Below are 26192 nucleotides of genomic sequence, written 5' to 3' on the forward strand. Positions count from 1 at the left end.
TAATGTTTAGCTCTCTAGATCAACAGTTAGTCATTTTCAATATTGGTACAATATGACTAGTTCCTGAGCCTGCAAAAATTCTAACTTGTCATTTCTGAAGAGGAGAGGACAATTATAATACTGATATACAATATATTAAAAATCAAAGAGCCTGACAAAACTGAAGGAACAAAACAGCAGCAGACTCAAGAGTCTCCAAGATAGGACTAGCGGTTACCAAAGAGAAGGAGCTAGGGAGGGAGGGGGAAAAGGAGAAGGGGATTAAAGGGCTCTTTAATTTGTAATCACAATATAGGTAGGTCACAAGGAAGGCAGTACAGCACAGAGAAAACAAGTAATGACTCTATAGTATCTTACTAAACTGATAGACAGTGACTGCAATGGGAGGGCATGGGGGACTTGATAAGATGGGTAAATGTGGAAACCATAGTGTTGTTCATGTGCAACCTTCATAAGATTGTATATCATTGATACATTAACTAAAAAAAAATCAAAGGGCTTGAAATTTCACACATCATGTGCCTACAAACAAGAAATAAATGTTAATCTAGTTCAGGTTATCTAAATGTATAAAGAAAAAACCATCTGCTAACCAACATCACTGGTAAAAAAATTCCAAAACATAGGCAATTTCCTCCCTACATTACAAAGGATTAAAAAACCAGAGGTAAAAGTGTAATGGTTCTCCAATCAATTAAAAAGATATACTAGGTAAAAGACGAGCCAAGTCTGAAAGAGAAATAACACAAAAATGAGCCATTTAAATTTTAGGTACAAGTGACAAATACATTTCTTTTTATTGTTATTAAATTTTTTCCAATATATTTCAGTAAATGAGACATTTTATTTTATTTTATTCCACTGTTGGTCATAGTTTGAGCCCTACACACTCCCTTCCCTTTCACCTCAAAGGGAGCTCCTTTGTACGTGGCCACACACTCCTCATTGGTGTAAAGATCAGACTGGATCTGCTCCCAAATCCTCTTCTTAGTATTCAGCTCCTTGTCAGGCTCTCCTGTTTGGGGTAAAAAAAAAAAATTACATCACTAACATTATGTTGTCTGTAGAGGATTCTAAAAAATTGTCTTGGCAGCACTTTCTCATCTTTAGACCTAATCAGAATTTAACATTTACTTTACTTTTATATGTCAACAGTTTATATTCTTGATTGGCAAAATATTTTGTCGTTTCCTTACAAATGGTAAAGACATTATTTTTTTACTCTTACAATAAATATTATTGCAGGTAATACAGCTCAATGAATTTATTCTCTAAATTACTAAAACAAAAAATGTAAGAAACTCATTTTATCAGTACATATAAAGAAAAATTTTTAAGAGAGATTTCATGTGTTATATTTTTACACACGGCAGAAGCAATTTATGCTTTACTATAGGTTTCAACATACAAAAAAATTACCAGACTGCTGCTATAGTGCTTAAAGATTTCAGTACTGGAGGATGGCTTAAATGCTGGAATTGTCTAGCTAAATATGGTAACTACTTTGGATTTCATCTGCTGCCCATACCATTTGGTGAGATGACAACAGAAAGGGGCAGTAAGGAGACTAGACTAGCATTTCCTAAGCACAAGGAAAACGGCTAATCTTGAACATGGGGGTTAGCGGAACCCACTTACATACAGTTGACAATCTGTGTTTAACTTTTGACTCCCTGGAAACTTAACTAATAACCTACTGTTGACCAGCCTTCCCAATAACATATACAATTAACACATACTTTGAATATGTATTACATACTGCGGTCTTACAATAAATAAGCTAGAGAAAAAAATCTGGTTTTCATATCATCACAAACAACCAAAAAAATTCTCTAAAATATTTACTAAAAAGCATACACATATAACAGACCCACACAGTAAAAACCCATACCGCACAAAGGTCAACTATATTAGTTGTTGCATGCAATTCACACAACACTGAATCTAATTTTTAATATAAAAAAACTGAAAAGATAAATTGCTCAGTCACATAAACAAGTGGAGTCAGGATTTCACACCAAAGGCCTTGTTCTGCTAGTAGAGTACCTTGCCTCCTGACTATGATTCAGAAAAGAAACAAATAACACTCTTACATGTGGATAATACCCCATCCCCTCTATAGTAAATCACACAGTAGAGTTTACCATCAATAAGAGATAAATATGTTGTAGAATGTATCTGGTATAGGCTTTAAGACCACTAGTACACCAAGAAATACCTCTATTTAATGAATGATAAAGAAGTTAAGAGAAAAGTTCAATGTAACATAATTTTAGTAGTTGTGGATGTTCAATAACATTTGGAATGAAGAATCAGTTCAAGAAAAAACAAAAGAAAAGTAACATATCTTATGCATTAGCTTCAAATGCAAAGTGGTTTGCCAGGACATAATAAAAAAATATTACTGAAGTATAATTAAGTAGTGATAGAAATATTACTTTCCAGATCTTTTTCTAAGTGGCTCCCAAGCTGAAATCCCTTAGAATTACTTTACAAAGAATATTTTAAATATTACTAGAACTATATTTTATGTCTTATTACATTTCATTATCTAAACTGGAATTTACTCTCCATTCATCCATATACAGGAATAACAAAACTGAGTAAACTGGCTAGCCATAGTGATTGTGTTTAGTTCTTCACAAACTGCCATAAAACTAACTGGCAAGAATATTTTAAAGTGTCCTCTGATATTCAGGTTTTCAGAGATGACAGAAAAGTTAAATTGAATGATGTATCTACAGTAGAACATAAAATGAAACTAAAAATGAAACAGTGACTAGACATACCTCAGATATATTGTGGGTCCAGTTTCAGACCACTGCAATCAGGCAAGTATTACAATAAAGTGAGGCAAACTAATTGTTTTATATCCCAGTGCATATAAAAATGATGTTTACACTATACTGTAGTGTATTAAATGTGTCATAGCATTATATACAAATAACAATGTATATACCTTAATTAAAAAAATACTTGACTGTTAAAATATCCTAACCATCATCCAAGCTTTCAGCATAATCTTGCCTTGATGCTGATGGCTGCTGACTGATCAGGGTGGTGGTTGTTGAAGGCTGGGGAGGCTGTGGCAATTGTTTAAAATAAAACAACAATGAAGTTTGCCACACTGATCGACTCTTCCTTTCACAAATGATGTCTCTGTAGCATGTGATACTGTTTGATAGCATTTCATCCACAGTAAAACTTATTTCAAAATTGGAGTCGATCCTCTCAAACCCTACCGCTGCTTTATCAAGTAAGTTATGTCATATTCTAAATCCTTTGTTGTCATTTCAACAACCTTTGCAGCATCTTCCCAGGAGTAGTTTCCATCTCAAGAAACCACTTTCTTTGCTCATCCACAAGTAACTCCTCATGCATTCAAGTTTTATCATGAGATGCAGCAGTTCAGGCTCTACTTCTAATTTTAGTTCTTTTCTATTTCCACCTCATCTGCAGTTGCTTCCTCCACTGAAGTCTTGAACCCCCTCAGTCATCCATGAGGTTTGAAATCAACCTTTCCCAAAGTCTTGTGAATGTTGATATTTTTACCTCTTCCCATGAATGGCGCAGCTAGAATGGTGAATCCTTTACAGAGGCTTTCAATTTACTCTGCCCAGATCCATCAGAACAATCACTATGTATGGCAGCTAGAGCCTTACAAAATTATTTCTCCTATTATAAGACTTCTTGCTCTGGGTGATGATTACATGAGTATATTCACACGTCAAAACTCATTAAACAGTACACCAAGGTGTGTGCATTTTATCATATGTAACTTTTTTAAAAGCAGTAAGTGAGATTTGAAAAAAAAGATTTAAAAGTCAAAGTTACTTGCTATTTCAGGGGCTACAGAATGGATGCTGTGTTAGCAGACATGAAATCAACATTAATTTCATTGTCCATCCCCATCAGAGCTCTCAGGTTACCAGGTACACTATCAATGAGCAGTAATATATATATTTTTTGCTTTTCTTAAATTTTTGAATTTTTATTTTTATTTTGGTATTATTAATGTACAATTACATGAGCAATATTATAGTTATTAGACTCCCCCTATTATCAAGTCCCCACCACATACCCCATTACAGTCACTGACAATCAACATAGTAAGATGCTACAGAATCATTACTTGTTTTCTCTGTGTTATTATGAGCAGTAATGTTTTAAAAGGAATCTTTTTTCTGAGAAGTAGGTCTGAAGAATGGACTTAAAATACTCGGTATAGTAGTAAACCATGCTATAAACAGATGTGCTGTCATTCAGACTTTGTGGTTCCATTTCTAGAGCATAGGCAGAATAAAATTAGCGTAATTCCTAAGTGCCCAGGGATTCTGGGGATGGTCAATGAGCATTGGCTTCATCTTAAAGTCACCAGCTGCATTAGCCCATAACAAGAGTCAGCCTGTCCTTTGAAGCTAGGAACTGACTTCTTTCTAGCTATAAAAGTTTCAGATGGCATCGTCTCCCAGTGAAAAAGGGTCACATCTATAGTGAAAATCTGTTTAGTGTAGCTGCCTTTATTAATTATCTTAACTAGATCCTCTGGATAACCTGCTGCTTCACCTTAACTTTTCTGATATGGACACGGCTTCTTTCCTTAAATGTTGTGAACCAACTATGCTAGCTGCAAATTCTTCTTCTGCAACTTCCTCACCTCTCAGGCTTCATTGAATTGAAGAGAGTTAGGGCCTTGCTCAGGATTAGGCTTTGGCTTAAGGGATGTTGTGGCTGGCTTGATCTTCTATCCAGACCCCTAAAACTTTCTCCCTCTCTGCAAGAAGGTGGTTTTGCTTTCTTACCATTTGTGTGTTCACTGGAGCAGCACTTTCTTTCAAGAACTATTCCTTTGCATTCACAACTTGGCTATTTGGTGCAAGATGCCTAGCTTTCCACCTATCTTGGCATTTGACGTCTCTTCTTCACTAAGCTTAATCATTTCTAGCTTCTGATGTAAAGTGAGAGATACATGACTCTTCCTTTTGTTTGTACACTTAGAAGCTGTTGTAGGGTTATCAAATGGCCTAATTTCACTACTGTTGGGTCTCAGGGAACAGGGAGGCCAGAGGGGAGGAAGAGAGATGGACAGTCTGATCACTGGAGCAGTCAGAGCAAACATGACATTTATCAATTAAGTTTATCACCTTGTATGGGTGCAGTTCATGGCTCCTCAAAACAATTCTAAATAACATCAAAGATCATTGATCATAGATCACCTTAACAATGAAATAATAATAATGCAATATATAATAATGGAAAAGTCTGAAATACTGAGAAAAATACCAAATGTGACATAGAGGCAGGAAGTGAACAAATGTCTATACACAGCAATGTCACAAACCTTCAATTTGTAAAAATCACAGTATCTGTGAAGTACAATAAATCAAAGTATGCCTATTCTATTAACTATTCCCATTTTACAGATGAATTTGAAGCACAAAAGTTACAGCTAAGAACTTAAAATATGAGGCAGGTAGCTAAGTGTTTCAAAAGTTAAATCTTACAAAACCCACAGGAAGTAGAAACTTCCTTCTTACAGACAAAACTCCTTCTTACAGACAAAAAAAGCTGAGACTTGCAAAGATTCCCAGATCACCCACACTAATGGAGCCAAGAGCTGAAAGTTTTAAACTTCTTACATAAGACTGTAGTAATTTCAAGGAACACAGATTTGAACTAAAACTACAAACTCTTAAGAGGAACCTCCAAAGCTTGACTATTGCTTTTAACACACCAGACTTAACACTCTGGATGTAGTTGCAAGACTTTAACAAATTGATAAATGAAACAATTGATTTAGAGAACTAAATTTTTGAGATTATAATGAAAACCTATCACATTATGATCACTGAATATAATTCAGAGGTGAGAAGTCTTAGATGGGCATATTAACCTTTTAACTTACCTAAAATGTTTGTCAACAATATACTATTTGGTAGTGTACAAAGCTAATCTGAAAGTTTTAATCACCTCCCGTGAAAAAAATACTTAATATTTTTAAACAAATTTTTTTAATGAACTGTATTTTCCAGAGAAGTCTGTCATCATTTCTGTGTGTTCTATCCTTCCTCTCAATCTTATTTTCCTTCCTTCCTTTCTCCTTTCCTTCCTCCCTCCCTCCTTCCCTTCCTTTCTTTTTTTTTTTTACCATGGCTATCCAAAAAAGGCAAATCATGATATCAACAAAAGTTCTCAAAGCTAAAAATGGCACAGCCTCTGAAATTGCTAAACACATGCCACCAATTACCATTTGGAAATGGTTACACATATTTTAAAGAACTAATCATTCAGGGATTATTTCAGGTAACTCACTCTAAACAAAACACACAAGGAATAGGAACTAGTTGAGAAAGGAGTTTGTACATTTGTCAAAAGTTGTGACCACCTTCTCAGCATTTAAAACCTATAAAGAGCAATAAATACAAATTCCAGACTCCCAGGCATTCACAGCCTGGAATAAGAACCAAAACTCCATTTTAATTAGGCCTCTTTTGCACAGAACAGTCACTGATCATCAACTTCTTTTTGGTATCTGCCATGGCCATAAAAAGAATGGCACTAACATAATTATTTTATGTTTGTTTGGGTTTTTGAACTATAATTACTGCAACTATTGCCATTTGTGGTAAAAAAATTAAGTATAACTTTGCAAATAGGGATCAATTAATTTTATAGAGCTAATCGCAAATGGGGACCAATTAATTTTATAAAGCTAACCTGTAAAGGAAAGTGGTTTGATGGATTGGAATGATCCTGTCAGTAATGAAGGCAAGTACTCATGTCTGTTCCACAAATACTGTTTTTTTTGGTTTTTGCTCTTAACATGTTTTACTAGCATGTTTTTTTCCATTTATTCATTAAACAATTTATTGAACTCCTACTCTATGCCAGGCATTTTTCCAGATGCTCGGAATATAGCAATGAATAACAAATAAAAAGAAAATCTTGATTTCATGATGCTTACATTTCTGTGTAGACAGATAATAAATAATGTACAATATACTAGATGATGGTGAATATTTTGGAGAAAAACTAAAACAAAGAAGATGTGACATTTCAAAGATCTGAATAGGATGAGGGACCAAGCCACACAGCTATCATGGAAAGAGCCCATGGCCCACCTGGAATGATTGAGGAAGAGTTGGAGTAAGTGAGTTTAAAATGAGATAATAGGAGGCCATTTGTAAAGACTGGTGTATACTGTAGTCAACTAGAAAGCTTTTAATAGTTTCCAACAGACAAGTAATATAACCCGGCCTGTATCACTCTGCCTGCTATAAATTAAAAATAGATCAAAGAAGGTAAGGGCAAAAGCAGGGAGACCAGTGAGAAGGCTCTGAGATTATCCAGGTCAGAGATGCTGGTCATGACCAAGGCGGTGGGGCTGGAGGTGTGAGAATGGTTCCAGGTGTGCTCAGGAGATACAGCCACTAGGGTTTTTCTGAAGGGGAACATGTAAAAAAAACAACACAGAGCTGGGAGAATGGAGGTCCTGTTAGATGAGCAGGAAATACTACAGAAAAGGGAACTCTAGGGGGAAGCTTGGGACATGTATTCTCCATCGAAACATGTTTGTGAAAAGTCAGTAGGCAGCTGGACAGGTGACTGGATAAAATAGCAAAGGGAATGAACATGGAAATAAAAAAGGAAGAGGCCAAGAGTGGAAAGAAAAAGAGAAGTCAAGGACCAAGACCTGAGGCACTCCAACGTTAAGAGGTCAGAGAATTGAGGAAGAATCAGCAAAGGAGATGAGAAAAGCAGCCAGTGAAGCAAAAGGACCACAAGGAGAGCATGGTGCCAGAAGACAATTTAATTAAGAAAAAGATGGAGAACTGGCCATGAACATTAAGCTTCAAAGAGTAGCTGGTGATCTTGATCAGAACAGTTCTGGTAGAATAGTAGAGAGAGAAACCTGACTGAAATGGGTTTTAGAGAAAAGGCAAATATAGACAAGTTTGTTTTTTATTTTAATTTTTTTAAAGAACAAATGGATCCAAAAGTTAAACATCTTACATATCATACATGCTGTGTGATAATCACTGACTTATATTTATTAATAAGACTCAGTGCCAATAGAAATAAAAATGATGTTGGGAGTTAAAAGTCTGAATGCAAATTCTCATTTATTATTAGACCAAAAAGTACATTTTCAAAAAAGGGAATTGAGAATGCTCTCTTTGTCTTCTAGCTATAATATTACTTTCAAGTTATCTTTCCTTGGTGCCTTAGGGATAGGTTACCATATTTAAATACTAAAATTTATAGCTTCACACATTAAAGATTTAAAAAGTACTGGGTGGGAGATTTCATAGTCATTGTTAGGAAAATATTGTTTGGCATCTTCTAAACTCTATGGCAGGTTTTGGGTTTGTAGCTGGAGAAAACAGTAAAGTGTAAAAAGCCTTTTCAAGGCCAAACAGTAATTCACAGGTTTAAACCCCAATTGCAATTTCTATACAACACCTAATATATGTAAGATGAAATGTAAATCTCTAGACACTGAGCACATCAAGTGAACATCAAAATGTACTAGCCGATACCTTAAGCTCTAAAATGTAAAACAGATGGTGAAAAGTAATGCACTGTTAAATCAAGAGTCTCTCTGGAAAAAGAAAAAAACCATATTAAGACTAATAGTCTGTTGCATAGTATTAAATGTTATTTCCCTTCAAATTTACTGCTACAGAAGCAGTAACTGATGTGAAAGCACAAGCAAGAATGAGTATTAACAGACCTCGTACCAAAATTTATCAGGTATATAATGCTGTTCAACTTGGTTAACAGTGGTTTTAAGTGATAAGAGAATAATAATAGATCAAGCAACTTCATGGGCCATTTCAAAATTAGGTTTTCCCTTCTTTCACTTTACAAATATTATTTGTATCTTCTCCAATATTTACATGCTAAGGCACAAGGGGAAACTATGAATTTGGAAGAAACATCATATTTTGGAACAATGCAAATATAAACACACAAATAGCCAATCAGAGAGCTTCAAGACTATGGTAAAGGCAAGAAATTCCATACTGGGCTATTAGTGTGTCTAATGCTAAGTCACAAGTAACTAAAGAAAAACTTTGTTCAATTTACTTAATGGTAAAACCAGATAATAACAACTATCCAAATGTTGAAGTACTTACCTGTTAATTCTATGAGGTAAGGGAATGAAAGCTGTCATGGAAATAAAAGAACTATAAGCTTTCATTAGTGAAATAATCCATATTAATTTATAGCAAGTGACAATCAACAAAAATACTACACAGTATTGTAGAGTCAGGCACAAGCTATTGTTTGATTCTTCTACTAACTCTATATATAACTGTTAGCATGTAACTAAGTTTTGTTGGGCTTCAGTTTCCAAATTTGCAAAATAGTAGGTTAAAGTAGATGACTTCTTCCAGTTCTAAATGTGCAACTCTACAATTTATATCAAAAAACAAGACTTATAAAAAGTACTACATCTTAAGTATTTAAATGAAAAGGCACATGTTTTGAAAAGGTAAACCAAAATTTGTTTTTCATTTTCAAAGCATGCTCAATTTTAAAAGAAAAAGTTAACTTTTATCATCGTTCTATTCCAATTTAGTGAATTCTTCTGAATAGAATTTCAGCTTTATCAGGTGTACACCTGATAGCTAACCCTGAAGTACGAGGATTGGGGAAGTGTTTTGATATGTGGTAGGGGAGTGGTGATCATGTGCTTTCAGATCTTAAAGCCATCATGCTGATTTGAGAAATTATTCAGACTGGGATTTTCCCAAACCCTAATTTATCAAAAAGGTTCTTAGAGCACAAACCATTATGGTTTCCAATCCAGCAAGGCTCAGACATGCACATACATTTAAAGTCATAGATATCTGTTAAACAATCCTTAAAAAAAAAAAAACCCTAAAAAAGGTTAGCCTACTTTTGATTAGGAGTGGGTAGCTGAGTTTCAAGGAAAAAACCCATGTTTTTATCCATATTTTCTATCTTATTCCAATGTTAATATTCTTCATATTGGAATATTTCATCAGTTAACAGAGGATTAAACAAAAGGCCTACTTAATCACATCAACCCTGATACTCCATTATAATTCAGCTGTTTCTATAAATGTCTCCAAATCAGTTCTATTTGTTACTCTAATTTTAATTTATGCTTTTCCTGTTACTCAAGTCATATGAACATCCTTTAAGTAAATGCAGTCTATTTTTCTAACCATTTTTAATTTCTAACTCTTTTTCCTCTTATAAGGTCTTCCCTTTTTTATGAAAGAACTATTTATTCTACGTCTGCCAAGCATCCTTTCTCTCCTGCTTCAAAGACCTATTTGAAGAAACTTTCTCACATGAAACTTATCTGTCTCAGGAGCATCTCACTGGAGAAAATAAGCAATCTGAAATGAAACTTCCTTTTAGATTATTAAAATAAATATGAGTTTTAATTTAGAGATTTTCTCTATATCCTAAAGTCAAATAAAGGCATATACAAGTATATTATTAAATGGCTTTTGAAAATGTATCCACTATGTTTGAACTATTCATCACTTCATCTTCCTGTGTTGCATTCTGAGATAATCTATAGCTTAAATGATTAAGCAGCACATTAATTTGTTTTTTATCCATACCATACTCTTCTGCTATGGAGGTATTATTATTAGTAATTTACCTGGGGCAAAATCACTCTCCGGTGTTTCATGTAATTTTATTCATGAGAAGGAGAATGGTTGTTGTGCTTAACGTGCTATATTGAATCAATTTCAATAAACTCAATCATCATCATCATCTCATTAGTAATGGTCATTTAATGTAAAGTATTGTGAGCCATACATAGGATTGATTTTAAACTTAAATACTACAAGCATCACTTTGAGAACAGTAACTCCCAAACTATTTCAAATAATGACTAACAGACACTCACCAGGAAAAGCATCAAAAGTAACCCTGTCTCCAGGAACAGACCCAGTAGGAGGTGCCAAGATTTCAACTTTCTCTGGTGAACTAGCACACATCACCATTGCCTGAGATAGTACTCCCCTCATCTTTGCAGGTTTTAGGTTACAAAGTAAGATCACCATCCGATTTTGCATCTGTGTGAAACATAAATTGGTGATTAAAAACATACAGAAACTTAGAATGCTCATACCTAGAATACATTAAAGTATACCTAATAAGCTAAATATCTAACATTCTACTTTTGTGGATGTATCTTCATTCCTGTGTGCCCAAAATCTTTTTATTGTTGTTATGAAGCCTTATATACACATGAAAAAAATTCTATAAACTGATAAGGTATAACAGTTAAAAAGAGCAGAGGCAAAGTTTTCCAGTTAAATATTTATTGAATGAATAAATTAAAAAATGACCTAATGAAAGAGATTTGGTTTTGAATTTCAGCTGACATGTACTGGCAGCAAGACTGTATAAAGCTGATCTCTGTTTCCTCACATAATGAGGGAAATGATATTGAACTTAAAGAGCTGTTACAAGGATTAAATCGTAACACACATATAAAGCATTTAGCTTAGCATTACCACTAAATAAATACACAATTATGTTTCTTCATACACCCTTGGTCATTTCCACATGCAAGATTCATTTCCTAATTTAAGGAATACTGACATTTAACAATTCAAGCATTACGCACACTGCAATCAGCATGCAGGGCTATTTCCAGAGTTTGTTAGAGAAGTAAAGAGAAAATTCTTTAATCTTCAAAAGTTGAAGTGTCTTAGTTTTCCCCTCAACTGTCAAAAATTAGGAACACAGTTGTTTAAATTCTAATCACTGGTTAAAAATGAAATGACATATAATAGGTCTGCAGGGGAACATATACTACAGTGGGTAAAAGAGACATTCTAAATAAAAGATGGTTTTATAAATAAATGTTATGTCAAATTTACCCCCAAATTCTATGACTAAAAATAAAAGGGATGGGAGCCTGATTCAAATTCAAAAGGCCCCCTTTTTAGAGGTCTTCATGAATAAGACTCTTCAAATTAGTAACTTAAAAATGCCTCATATATGAGAACTTGCTTTACAGAACGCTTACTTGTACTGTCTTGATGGATTAGATACAGATGAATATTATAAAAAGCTTTGCTTATAGCTGTGAATTACAGCCTTTGCAAGAGAAAAAATAGACTACAACTTATGAGAACAGAAAAGAGCCCCGATGAGGCGTTTTCTTAATTGGAGCTAGATCAAGATCAGTTGGTTTTCTCCAGGGTTCCTTGTGAACCCAACTTCGTAAGTGGTTATGAAGGAGTCCTGGGTCTATATAATATGAATGTTTAAAAGATAAAAAAAAGTACACACATAAGCCAAATCGATCTTTTTATTCATAGATATGAGAAACTTCTTTACTGATCTCCTTAATTTCATGTTTCTCCCCTCAACAGAGGAGCCAGATGATTGCATTAATATGTGAGGCAGACCACGTTACTCCTTAGCTCCAAAGTCCTCGAATGGCGTTCATCTCACTCAGTATAAAGGCCAGTCTGTATGATGACCTCTAAAACCCTATGTTGTTGGGACCCTTATCTCTAATTTCATCTCCCACAACATTCCTTACTCAGCTGTAGTGACACTGCTTCCTGCTGTTCTGTGAACATCCCAGGCACAATCTGACTCAGCTACCTGAAATGCTTTTCCACCAAATAAGACATGTGACTTGTTTTCTTTTTCTTGGACCTTTACTTCAACGTCACTTTCTTTATAAGGCCTCCCCTGGTCACTGTGTAAAATAACATTGTCCTTACCTCAATATTTCCTTATTTCTCAAATCTACTGTTTCCCTACTTTATTTTCTCTTGATATTTATCATTATTTAATACACTACATATTATAATTTTCTTACTCCCCCCACAGGAATGTGAGCTTCACAAAGGCAGGGCTAAATTTTTTCCCTTAAAAAAACAAATCTATCTAAATTCACTGTTATCTACCTTAATTCACTGCTGTATCCCTTATCTAGAATAGTTCCTGGTACACTGCAGGTGATCAACAAATATTTTCATCTAGAAATAGAATGAATGTGGGGATCTGTCCAAGTTCACAAAGCCAATAAGCAACACAGCTGGCAATGTTCTCCAAAGTTGCCAGAAAAGTAAAACTGTCTTAACATTGATGCCTATGGTCTTCGCAATATCTCTGAAGCACCATGGGGGAGAAAACAGGTAGACTCAAATTACTGTAGAAGATGTCCTGAAAGAGCAAAGTAAGAACTATTACTGTCTTTGATTTTTGTCCACTGTCATTGGAAATATACATACTGGTATATATCCACATATACCGAGATATTTTTTAAAATACCTAAGTAACAAAATATAAAACATCCAATTTTTAAAGGAATACCATTAAAGTACAAATTCAGTCTCCATGATCCCCTCTTTTTCCTTCAAGTATGAAAATATTTCTTAAGTTATAAAAAAGTAAAACTCGTACTCTTACTTTTAGATTGGTGCTTCTGAATTTGTATAATGGTGATTTCAAAAAAATTAAGGAATAATAAAACTTCATGATGAAACGATGCTAAAATATACATACTGTACTTCATACGAAATAACTAAAAACATTTTGAAAAATTGAGAAAAAGTAATTGACCAAATTTTCTATTCATGAATTCGATCCTAACTTACAGATGTCTTGCAAGATTTTGGTAGTTTCATGTACTTCTTTGGTACATAATTCATCACATTCAAATTAATCATCTGAATTAAGAAACATTGGCTCATGTTGTATGGCCACCTGATACAAAATTATATAGAAAAACATCAAGAAAATGAGAATGAAAGTGACATGTATCAGAAGAAGTTAATTTTAGTTGTACAAATTACCTGTTCAAGAGGAACATGATTCACCAGGCCACTGACAACTGTTCTTGGGGCTGGTTCTCCAATATCTACTTCTTCTACATACAAAGAATCTGCATCAGGGTGTTTTCTGGCAGTGATGATACAACCAATTCGAAGATCGAGACGGGAAACATCTATTGGCTTAGAGTTGTCACCTCCTGCTACTGCCTGCTGCTTTTTCTCCTTTTTCTCTCCTAAAATATTTATGAATGGGTGAACATCAGAAGTCTAATAAAAATAAACTATGAAAAACTCCACAGCTTTGATAATGATTTTTAAAAAAAAGGAAAAAAAGTGTTTCTCTCCTACCTGATCTTAAATTATAATGAAAGAAAGAATTATTCAAATCATAAAATCTTGAACCCTATTTTAGCTATTTCTCTGTTGACTGTCTATATTCCTAGTTAAAGACTATATGAGTTGAAGAGAACATTTTATTCTGATTATCTTAAAAAATATCCTACTTTACATATACGCTGATAATGTAACTCCATTAGCATATGATTACTTCAGCTACTGAGTCAAAATTCAATCTGTAAAGAGTTTATATGCCTAAGTTTACATTTTATGTGCCTATGTTTACATTTAACTTCTCTGGAAAATAAAAAAGTGACACAAAATAAAAATTTGTTCACCCTCCAATCTGCAGGGTAGGGATAACCTATTGTGGCTTCTCAACTATACCTGTATCTAATCTTTAAACAAATATTTACTAAGATCTAAGGCATTAGAAACAGTAAAGTGAGTAGCTCATGGTGTCAAGGCACTGAAAATCTCTTTTAAGTAAAATGGACGTCAATAATGAATATATGACAAACATTTTAAATACAAAGAAATAGACAAGCATAGAAAAAAGTAACTCTGCCTAGAATGGTAAAGGGAAATTTTGTGTAAAGTACCTTCATAACTTACACAAAGATAGCTTACAGAAGAGAAAGTACAGTCAGTTCAAAATGGACAATTTTTAATATCAGCAAATTTTTTAAAGTATCATGTTCCATGTAAGATATCAGCAAAGATTTTTTTAATGTTAAAAACTCAAATGATACAGAAATATTCATACAAAATTACTAGAATAAAATATGCCAAAAATCTTAGTAGTTCTCTTTGAGTGATATACTATAATTTACTTTAAAATACTGCAGTATCACAGTACGATATAACTACATCATATGTATATGTGTGTGGGGTGTGTGTGTGTGTGTGTGTGTGTGTGTGTGTGTGTGTGTGTATTTTATTTTCTAGCCATTTAAAATATCTTTATCAGGAATCTACATTTTAGAGGTGATTGCGAATACTAAAATGTATTACAACAGCTTTGTTAGTCACCATAAGGGATTTTAAATACTTCATTGACAAATTAAGTGATGCTCATAAGTGGAAGTCTAGAAAGATCATATGGGCACAACAGCCCTTCCATGAGCAGAATTTTAGAATCTGGCAATCCTAGCAGCCAAAAACCTATAAAATAGCCCTCTCATTTGGCATTGTCCAAAATAGAGGCTGTCAACCACAGATAGCTATTTACATATAATTTTAAAATAACTAAAAATTCTCTTCTTTAGTCACACTAGACACACTTCAAATGTTCAACAGCCATATATGGCTACTGGATACTGTGTTGGATAATTCAACTATACAGCATTTCCAAAATCACAGAAAGTTCCATTGGACAGAGGCGTGCTAGACCTAAAGCTCCACTTAGTCTTATGTGTTCCCTCCTCCCATAAAGGCTTTCTTGTTTCATTTGATTAGAACACTGACTGATCCTGCAGTCACAAATAACGATGCATCTTCTCTGAGTATGGATTGCACCAAACATGTAAGAGGCTGTAGGATTCTAATAAATTTTACAGTGGAAGAATTAGTCTTACCTGCTTTCACTGTAACTGTACCACCTAGTGGTGAAGTTAGGTAAGAGAAAAGTATAGCCCTTATCTACTACTAATGCACCCAGGCTACTGAGGTTTAACAGAAGAACTGACCAATGTTAGATGCTAAATTGGCTTAGGTTAGTTCACAAATCCCTCAGGCATTTTATATTTTCCAAATCAATTTTAAAAGAGTATCAGTATTATAAGAGGTACATATAGTGAATTATAAAGGCACTTTTTTAGGCACATCTAGGAAAATGGAAGCCTAGAAAGGAGTTAATTAAAGAAATAGCCAGATATGACTAGAAAAATAGTTCAAACAGCAAAGTAAGGATAAACTAGAAAAGACGAGGCTTTAACATTAATTCAAATGAGAGATCATGATATCTTGAACTAAGATACCATTTAACAAAATGGAGGTGCAGAGCTGGGTTCTAGGTATGTTTTGGCAATATGGGAATTAAAGGCTCTGGTGGCCAATCATACATGAAAATTAGGGGAGAGAAACAAGTTAAGGTTAACTGTAAGTTTCTAGTCTGGTTGCCTAAGTAAATGGTGATACATTTTCTATTCAGCTCTTTCGGGTCCCTAAAACCTTAACACCCCATACCTTAGTTTACACATTCTGCTTTGACTAGAATATCCTTTATCCTTTATCTTCACAACTGGTCCTAAAATAATATTTGACGTGATTTCTCTGAAACTATCCCCCAAATATACACTAGAATTCAGTACTACCAAACTGCATATGGTTCTCTACAGTGAATCTCTACTTTCTATGTTTTCAATTATGCTGGTGCCTGTAGTTCAAATGCCACACTCTTAACCTGTTCACTTGTTCACCCCTAACACACCCTTTATAGCCCAGTTTCTATGTTCCAATATCATATTGTTCCCAACTTTATACTATTTTATAAAGTCTGAAATTTTTATTATCAAAAATGTTGACATCTGATAAACCAGTCAAGAGCCAAATAACCTTAAGGTTAAACATACCTTTCTTTTCAGTTTTCTCTTTCACCTTTTCTTCTCCTCCTCTTCCTTTTATCTGTTCTTGAGCACCAGAGGATACAGTTGTTAATGGTGTAGACTGTATCACATTTTTAGAAACTGTAGAATTAGCTTGCAGTAGAGTACCAGATGGGAATGGTATTTGTTTCACTGAAACAGAAAATGAAATAACATTATTTATATTAAACCAATAAACAAGATAAAAAGTATGGAACTATGAATCATAAATATGAACTATTTTTAAAAGAGAAATTCATTGTTATCATAAAGCTCCATATATCCCGATTTTTATATTTCACCATTAGACAGAATTCAATACTTTAATTCCAACTGTTGAATTGCTTTAGAATTTCATTAATGATATCAGAATTGAAAAGTTTAATATTTCAGGGCAATTCTCTAGAATAGCGAGAGATGGAATACAGTTTCACATTGCTAATATGTTAACTGTTTATTTAATTCTATATTTGTATTCCAAATCTAGTCTTTGAAAACATCGACTAGCCTCACATTTTTCACTGACAAACAATATCCTCTAGTTGACAGTGTTAAACATACGTTACTTATTTTTACCTTACTTTTATTTAGCTCACTAAGGGTAGAATTCATACTACAGCATTCAAAAGTCACAACAGAATGGTCAAAGAAAGTACTAAGAGAGGATTTCCCTATACTTGGGCCTCTTCAACTCACCTAGGAAGGTTTTTCTATGATACAATCAAATGCCTTTCTGTGTGGAACTTTGAAATTGTAATAGAACTATTATTATTGTTGTTTTACAGTAATGTAAACTTATCTAGGAACCGTTAAAATAATTCAATAAAATTTTTAATTTTATTTATAGAGTAACAGTTGAAGTGGTAATTATCTGCTGACTTGGATAACTTAAAATTAATACACTTTCAGGCAAATTATAATTCCAAGCTTCAATTTCCTCAGATAAAAAGATAAAACATCATGTATAAAAACTGATTAAAATCCTATATAAAACAAGGATATTTGTGTATACACAATATTAAGGATAAAACACCAAAAAATATAAGACAATGTGCACACAGTGCCACAGCACATAATAAAACTTAATAAATACTAACTAAACATTATAGTCATTTCAATAACTATTCAACAGGGAATAGTGATGATTAGTTGCAGTATAGTACAGAGAAAAAAATAGGTTTTTGAACCTCAGCTTTGCCACATTTGTATGACTTTAGACAAGATCGCTTGCCTTTTCTAAACCTCCATTTTCTCTTCTGTAAAGGAGAACAAATGCATAAGAAGTGCTGCTGTGAGGGTAAGAAACCAAGCGTAATACCAAACTTAGTAAAAAATATGTAAGACAGCCATTTTTACAAATCAAAACAACCTATCCGTTCTATATTTAATCACCTCCATTTTGAATTTCTGCTTGAATTAACTCTTGTTTCAATTCTTCAATTTCTTTCTTCAGTTTAGCATTTTCAACTCGAAGTTTCTTCTCTTCCCTCAACGTTGCCTGCAAAACTAGGATCAAGAAAATCCAGTTAAGAAATAGCTATGTCTTCTAAAAAGTTTTTTATGAGTAATACTTGAAATGATCACAGCCAGTATAAACATTGCTAGGACAATAATACTGACAACCAAATGTTTGGCCAATTCTTTTATAACAGTTTAGTATTTATTAAAACAATATGGTACTTAGAGAAAAAGGGAAAAAAACTGTGAAATAATAGTGGAAGAGAAAAGGTTTTGTTTATAAATCATTTTCCTAGCTTCTATAAAGATATTTATGACAACTTAAAAATCTGGCTCAAAATGTAAAGTGTGAGAAAGAGAGACAAATATGAGATATATTAAACTTTTTTTTAAGTCTGAGCGCTAATAATAACACCAAACAATTAAAAAACTATTCTCATGTCTTCTTTTTTAATCATTACCTTATAAAATTAGCTAAATAATTTTTTATTCCTGATGTCTCAGAAGTTCAGCTAGTCAAACATTTGATGAGTGAAACAACTTCAAAGTTTTTTATTAAAAAAATAACAATAATATATTTTTAATTACAAAAAAATTGATAAAGGGAATTTTTTTAGGGAATAAATATAGGATTCTATAAGGCATTCACAGTCTGATGTAAGAGAAAAGCCTTTATTTCTATTAATGATGGTAAAAAATTTTGGGATTTTCATCACAACATTAACATTTGACTATTAAGAAACTAAATACACTTAAGCAAACAAAACAAAAATCAACCTAAATCCTAAAAGCAGGTTCAGATCTGTTATTTTTGTATGTATCATAGCGATTTCCAAGTAAAACTTAAATAAGCATTGCAAAAACTGTAAAAATCATTTCAGAAAAAGGCTACAGGTAGAAAACAGTATGAAAATATACATTCTCTTTTACACAAGGGTGGAGGTATTTGAGTTCATATTTGATTTCACACAATTGTCTTTATTTTTAATCTCTAATTCTATAACAACTTAAACATTAGTTTTCCTTCAGTATTCCTGAAATAATAATTGTTTTCTCCACATATCACACATTAGCTATACACCAATTCTAATTTACCTTAATCCTAGAATATTATTTCTCTAATTATTAAAAGAATCTAAATTATCATCAAGATAATGAATAATTTATGTGGTAAACATTCTATTTTTACTCTGTCAATAAATGAATTCATTTTAACTATCTCCTTAGAACATTTTAAACTTTCTTACTTGCTTTCTCTTTAAGAAGAGCAACTTGCTGCTTAAGATATTCAATAATTTCATCTGCCTCTGCACCCTTCCTCTCTAGTCTCTTCAGAACAGCATCACTGGTTGCCATTTTTGCCAAGAAACGGCAGAAAACCCTAAGTGAAAAAATACACATGGTAAATTATACTGTAAAAGGAATAAATTTATTGTACAAGACACTATGAATGAGCAGGCTGAAAGGAAAAACATTTTCTACTGCAACAGATCAATATGTGAGAAAAATATTTTTCCTAAGGGCAGCAACAAACCAAAGGCAGAAACGTTAAACAGACTAATTCCTCAATCTTTATGGAAGAGGAAATTTTTTTTCGTAAATGCAGAAGACATGCTATTTGACCATATTTTACATTGTAAAGTTTCAAAGAATGCTTAAAAACACAGCAGAATATTATGACACAAGACAGGAACACTAAGGGAAAAGAATAATAATAACCTTAACTAAGTGATAATGGAGTAGTACACCGTATTGTATTCCAAAGTAAAGAATTGCTGAATTACTTCCTTATATATTAATTTAGTCTACTGAATATTTCTACTGTTTATATATATATAATTTTAAGGAGGAACAGAATTAGAAAAGACAAATTAAAAGATAAATATCAACAATAAGGGAAAACATCAACAATTAGAGAAGTATTAATCACATGCCCACTCAGAGATAATGTCCGCATATATACTGTGTCCTTTATAAAAAAACACAAATTTTGATACCATAGAAATTAGGAAACATCCTATCAATGTACAGAAAAATGTATGTAAGCAAAGATTATGTTCATCAGAATCTTTGTTAAAGTTTAACTTGCCAAGTGTTAAGACAAACAGACTGACAAGACAGGGTTAATCATTAACACTTTTATGAACTGCTACTCAGTTTTACCTGATTAACATTAATTAGATTCAAAGTACAACAGTAACACAAGCATTGCTGAAATAATTCTGATTTTCTATTATCTGCACACTCAATGAAAGGCGAAAATTTTTTTAGAAAAAATTGGCTAATGATGGACATATAATACAAGATTCTTTTGTAATTTCGAATTATTATGCAAAATGCATTCTATATGAACAACACTCTGAAATATTTACTTTTTTATAGAAAGAAAACCAACCCTCAAAAAACATTATGATGATGTTGACAATTAATGATACAGAAGCAATAAAAAAAAACTTTACAAATAAAGTTGCTCGTAAGTGAAAGAAATATGAATGGGGGTTAATCTCAAAGAGCCATAGTAAACTGTTCATTTTCTACATGGACTATTATTTAATGGTTTAGAAAAATACAGAGGAAAAAAAGGTACAAAAATGGAAGATGAAGAATAAAATGAAGATAACACCTTTTAAATTCTGCCATTTTTTTATCAAAGTGAACCCAGAATAAATACCATTGTTGTTAATCAGATGTTTGCAAAGCCAGAATCTTAGAGAATAATACAGATGGACATTTGAAGAAAGTTATAGAAGTTTTGCTAGAACAGTCATTTCTCCAGCAATAATCAAGCTTACTTGGCAAAATAAAACCTAGGAATGACTATAAAACACACTAACTCTTAACCAGATCTACTTTTTCTCTACTCCCAAATAACTGGTTATCATGGCAATATTAATCATGATGCAAATATGAAAAATATGTCTTAGAGTATATGTTTTGACAAAACTTTACTCAAATGCTAAGAGCTATTTAATGTTTTTAGGATTAGAGGTTCTGCAAACAGGCTTTCCAGTATTTGTTGCTTGTCATTTAAAAGTTTTCAAATATATAAGTAGGATGCGTAAGTTTATGTCAGTGTTTTCTAGCAATATACAGATAATGATCACCGGCACTGGCAAAAGGGAATAGTTTCTTTAAAAGAGTATTTACAACGAACAACCTTGGTTGAATCACACTTTTTATTCTATTAACTGGCTGGCTGTGTGATCTTGGTAGTTACTTAACTTCTCTATGCTTCATTTTCTTAATTTTTTAAATGAGGACACTTTGACCTGATTTCACCTCCTACTTCTTTGGCATCTCCTTTTAGGCTCCTTTTTGTTGATTTTCTTTAGGGTTTAGTCCTGATCTCTAGTCTCTTCTAGCATTACACACTGCCAACACACTGATCAGGAGCACCTTTGTATTCCAGGGTTAACAGTGTTTGAAACAAAATGAGAACAGTTTTAGCGGGTAAAACAGACATCACTGCTCCTGTTGTCTGTTGTCTGCTATTTATATTACCTGCCAGGTCCCTTATAACTTAAGTTCATGATCCCAGTTTTATTTATAGTCCCTGATTTTGAAGCATGTACTAGTTTCAAAGCAAAATTAAACATGTTCTCTATACTCACTAAGCTTTCAGACAAACGGGGAAAACACAGTAAACCAGAGAAATTTTTTTGAGGTTATATTTAGGGCAACAGTTCTAGCTTAAATATAGCACTGCTTAAAATTTCTGACAGATCTTTTACTATTCAACCTATTGCTCATTTCATTTACTGTGTGCCAACCGCTCCACCGTGATTTTCCATGTTTACATTAAGTGTCCACTAAATTTCAAAACTTAAAATTTCCTTAGTCTTCTCAGAGCTTTTAATATGCTTATATGCACAGGGTTTCTCACAAATGACAAATGTTAACAATAATAATAGGTAACATTTGTAGAGCATTTACTATGGGCTGGCTACCTGCTTTACATAGATCATCTACGCATACTGTAATAAGCTCCATTTACAGAGAAGGAAACTCGAATTAAAATTCATTTGCTCAGGTCATGTGGCTACTTAGTAAATGAAGATTGAAACTTAGGTTTGTCTGATTCTGTAGTTAGCTCCTTTAATGATCAAACCATAATTTCTCTGAAGGATATAATTATGAAACATTTCACAATGTATTTAACTGTGGAATCCTAACCAAGGAACAGCTATTAACAGTTACTGGAACTAGTATTCTCTATTAAAACAGTTTGAGAATGCTGGCTTAGTCTGTGCTAAAATTTAAAAAATGATTATGAAATTAAAGTAGATATAATTGCATGCACAGAGGTTGCAAATATAAAACATTTATATAGAGAAGAAAAGACACAGAAAACAGTACACAAGTATGTAATTGCATTTGGACAGTTAGATTCCAGACTGTTATTTTCTTTTCCTTTAGTAAATTAAAAAATAATTAAACATATTCTTTTATGACAAAAAAACTTTTGTGAAGGATTATGTAAATTAATCTGTCCCTACACATTAATTTTATTCTTCTCATCACTTATCACACTAAATCAAACCTAAAAAGCCATTTTAAGACGCTTCTAATCATAAAAGCTCAAGCCCATTCTACCAAATACATGAATTTAGACTACATCTTAATCATTAATACACACATAAAAGATTATTTCTGAGATTCCTTCCTATCATTTCTAAGTGGTTTCCCTTTACCTTAGCAATCTCCTTAGTAAGTCTATCTCACTCAGTTCTAAATAGCCAGCAATTTCTTTTCAGTAGCAAATTCCCTGCCCCAGGCTCTCAATGTTAGGAACCAAATATGAACAAATAAGCTACTGCTTTGAAATGGAAGTTTTAAGTTCAGATTTTCAACTTTAATTTATAGAACAGGAACTCAGCGAAAACTTGGAAGTTTCTCTTACTTCCCAAAATATCTGATGTCACTGTTTCAGGATTGCAATCACTTAAAAATATATATATTCTTTTAGGACACCCTAAATACTGTATTTCATCAAATCAAAGATGTCATCAATTATAAATGGCTCCAATCATAAGATGCTCTGTTATTTTATGTAGCATTAAGAAAAAAAAATCACAGCTAATTTAACGACTCCAATGTCTTCTCCTTAGTCACACCCTGTATTATTTACTGAAAGTCATCTATTAAATTTAGCCCAATTTTTATCTTATATCACTTTTTTGTTTCCCTATATTTCTGCATACACAGTAACTTTTCATTTTAATGCTAAAGCATGTTTTAAATAGTGATGAAATTTAAAATGAAGACCAAACTCAACAACTACCTACTAACAGTACACATAACTGAACTGGTGACACTATCAATAGTCAGGACCAAGTTGCCATAAATGTGGGCATTGCCAACTATGTCACAATTGCCTTAGTCTATAGTGATTTTAAGACACAGATTATAAAATGTGCCACTATTTAGAGATGTAAATATGAGAAAACTGTGTATCAGAATTGATAAAGTAATTTTAATCACTTTTTTCCTGTTTTGTAATTACCATCATCTCTATTCTTACCTTCCAAACTTCTTTCTTTGTAATCTAACTGCCAAGTAACCCAACTCTGAGACCACTGTTACTACAGTGCTACACCATGTGGTGCTTTTTTAGAAGGTTAAAATTCCTGCTAGGATTTAAAACATGCCGAAAGTCAGAATTTTTAAAAAGGTAAGAAGTAAAATTAAATATTCTGAGAACAATGCATCCCAGAGACATTCAAAATATATAGCAGCAGCAATGGGCAATAATTCCAGGGGACTTTCAGCAACTTTTGATGAAATTCAGAAGGAGGATCTAAAACTGTGCTTTTTGTGAAGTTCATATTTACTTTTTTTTTTATAGTCAGGGAATGAATTAAAATTCTAGCTGTCACTCAGCTTTGTGATTTTTTTTAATCTTAAAAAATTAAAAACTTTTTGAGGTATAATTGACATATTTGTATTAGTTTCACATGTACAACATATTTTGATATTTATATACTTTGCAAAATGATTACCAAAATAGTCCAGGTAACATCTTTCACAATTGTAAAACTGTTTTTCTTGTGATAATCTTCAACATTCACTCTCCTAGCTACTTTCAGGTATGCAATATAGCATTACTAACTATGGTCACCATGCTGTATATAACATCTCCATGACTTATTCATATTAGAACTAGAAATTTGTATTTATTCTTGTTTTCATTAACTCACCAGAGAACCTTCTTCCCCTCTACTAATGAGGACATTGAGAACCCCTGGAGGGTTTAAAGACTGGCTATGAGAGGATGGCTAAAGAGTAGATGACCATGAGAGGACAGTCTATCTATTTCAGATACTATGGCGAGTAACACTGAAAACCATTCTGTCCAGTGAAATAGGCATAGAAAAATTCAAAACGGGGTATGTCAAGGTCTCCCATGGCCTTCTTACCACACAACAGGATTATCTTTTACCTGGTCCAGATTTTAATAGGATTTAACCATCCCTTTGCAGTCATAGATGCACTCACTACTGCCTTTCTCCTACTTCTCATCCAAGCACACAGCTAATATTAACAACCATTGCTTTAATAGGTCAGGCACATTATATATGTTGTCACTTAAACTTCACAACATTGTGAGACAGTTATTCCCATTTTATAAACCCAGAAAATTTATGTTACTTTCAAATATTAAACAGCAAAGCAAAGATTTTAACTTGTGTTTGTTACTCCAAAACTCATACTCATTTTTAAAGTGTGTCCCAACCTAACTTAAAGAAAATTACCCACCATTCATCAATACTCTTGCATAGCTAAATTAAAAGCACTAAGAATCTCGCCATTTCTCACCACCCCTGGTGAAGTCACCACCTGTCTCCTACGGATTACTGCAAAAGCCTTGTAACTGGTCTTTCTTCCTCCACCCTCTCCCTTTCAGTCTACTCTCCATAGCAACCAAAGAGATCCTTTTTAAAAAAGAAGTCATACTATACCACTCCACCGCTCAAAACCCTCCAGTGGTTTAGATATCCTCATAATCCTTCCTAACCTGTTCCTGCTCCCTATAATATTGTCTCCAGCTGAAACCACTTCCCTTGAATGGCTGGTCCCTCTACCTCAGTGCACTTCCCCAAGACATCTGTATGGTTAACTCTCTCACTTTTGTCGGCTCTTTACTGGAAAGTCATCTTTTCAGTGAGACCTTCTATGGCCATACTAAAATTTCAACCGATATCCTCCTTTCCTGCTCTATTATTTTTCTCTTTAGCACTCAATTAGGACCTAAAATACGGTATGTTTTCCTTAATTTTGTTTAGTGTGTGTCTTCCTCAATAAAATTTGAACTACAGGAAGCCAGAAGCGTTTGTTTTTGTACATTACTCTTAACCCAATGCTTAAAACAGTGCCTGGAACATAGTGGGCGCTTAATAACTAGCAAATGAATGAATTGCTGCCCCTCCATCCGCCCCAGTCCTTACACACACACACACACACACACACACACACACACACACACACACAAACACACACCTAAGTAAACATGACTGTGAACACATCTTTTCCAGTAGCATCCTTTCCTTCGGCTCTGCAATCCCTTTTCTCAACTTGGCTCCTTCAAAAGACCCCGAGTTTTTCAATGCTTTCCCAGTGCGAGATCACTGCTCGTGTGAGCGGACTTCCCACTCGTACCCGCAGGCCAGGCCCGATCTCCCGAAGGCTAGTAAGGGAAGGAGACGCTTAAAAACAACCGCAATCCGCCTAACCCGGGACCCTCCCCAGCCGTCACTCACATGAACCAGGGAGCAGGGACACCGGCAGCATCGGCGGGGAGCGAGTAGGGTCAGCCTGCCGCACACGCACGCCGTGGAAAGGACCCAGGGAGGTGTCTCTGCTAACGCCTGAGCAGATTCAACTCCAAATTCTGTCGTCCCTTTCCTGAGCTCAGGCACACCATGCTTTCCGTCTTCCGTTCTCTCTGCCATTAACGCCAGGCCCCCTGCACCTCTTTCTCGGTCGCTACATTTTGTTGCCAGATTGGGCAAGAGGCAAG

General features: G+C 33.7%; 1 protein-coding gene across 1 annotated transcript; it reads right to left on the reverse strand.

Annotated features, from left to right (window-relative positions):
* Positions 1–765: 765 nt before the first annotated feature.
* AIMP1 (aminoacyl tRNA synthetase complex interacting multifunctional protein 1) lies at positions 766–26128 on the reverse strand. Its single transcript, XM_017672696.3, has 7 exons — positions 25933–26128; positions 19423–19556; positions 18110–18223; positions 16706–16870; positions 13818–14029; positions 10901–11069; positions 766–1015 (listed from the first exon to the last, which is right to left on the reverse strand). Coding segments are annotated over exons 1-7 (963 nt in total). The 5' UTR covers positions 25935–26128; the 3' UTR covers positions 766–848.
* Between the last annotated feature and the right edge of the window lie 64 nt (positions 26129–26192).

The sequence above is a fragment of the Manis javanica genome, chromosome 5 (assembly GCF_040802235.1).
Source record: "Manis javanica isolate MJ-LG chromosome 5, MJ_LKY, whole genome shotgun sequence".
NCBI lineage: Eukaryota > Metazoa > Chordata > Mammalia > Pholidota > Manidae > Manis > Manis javanica.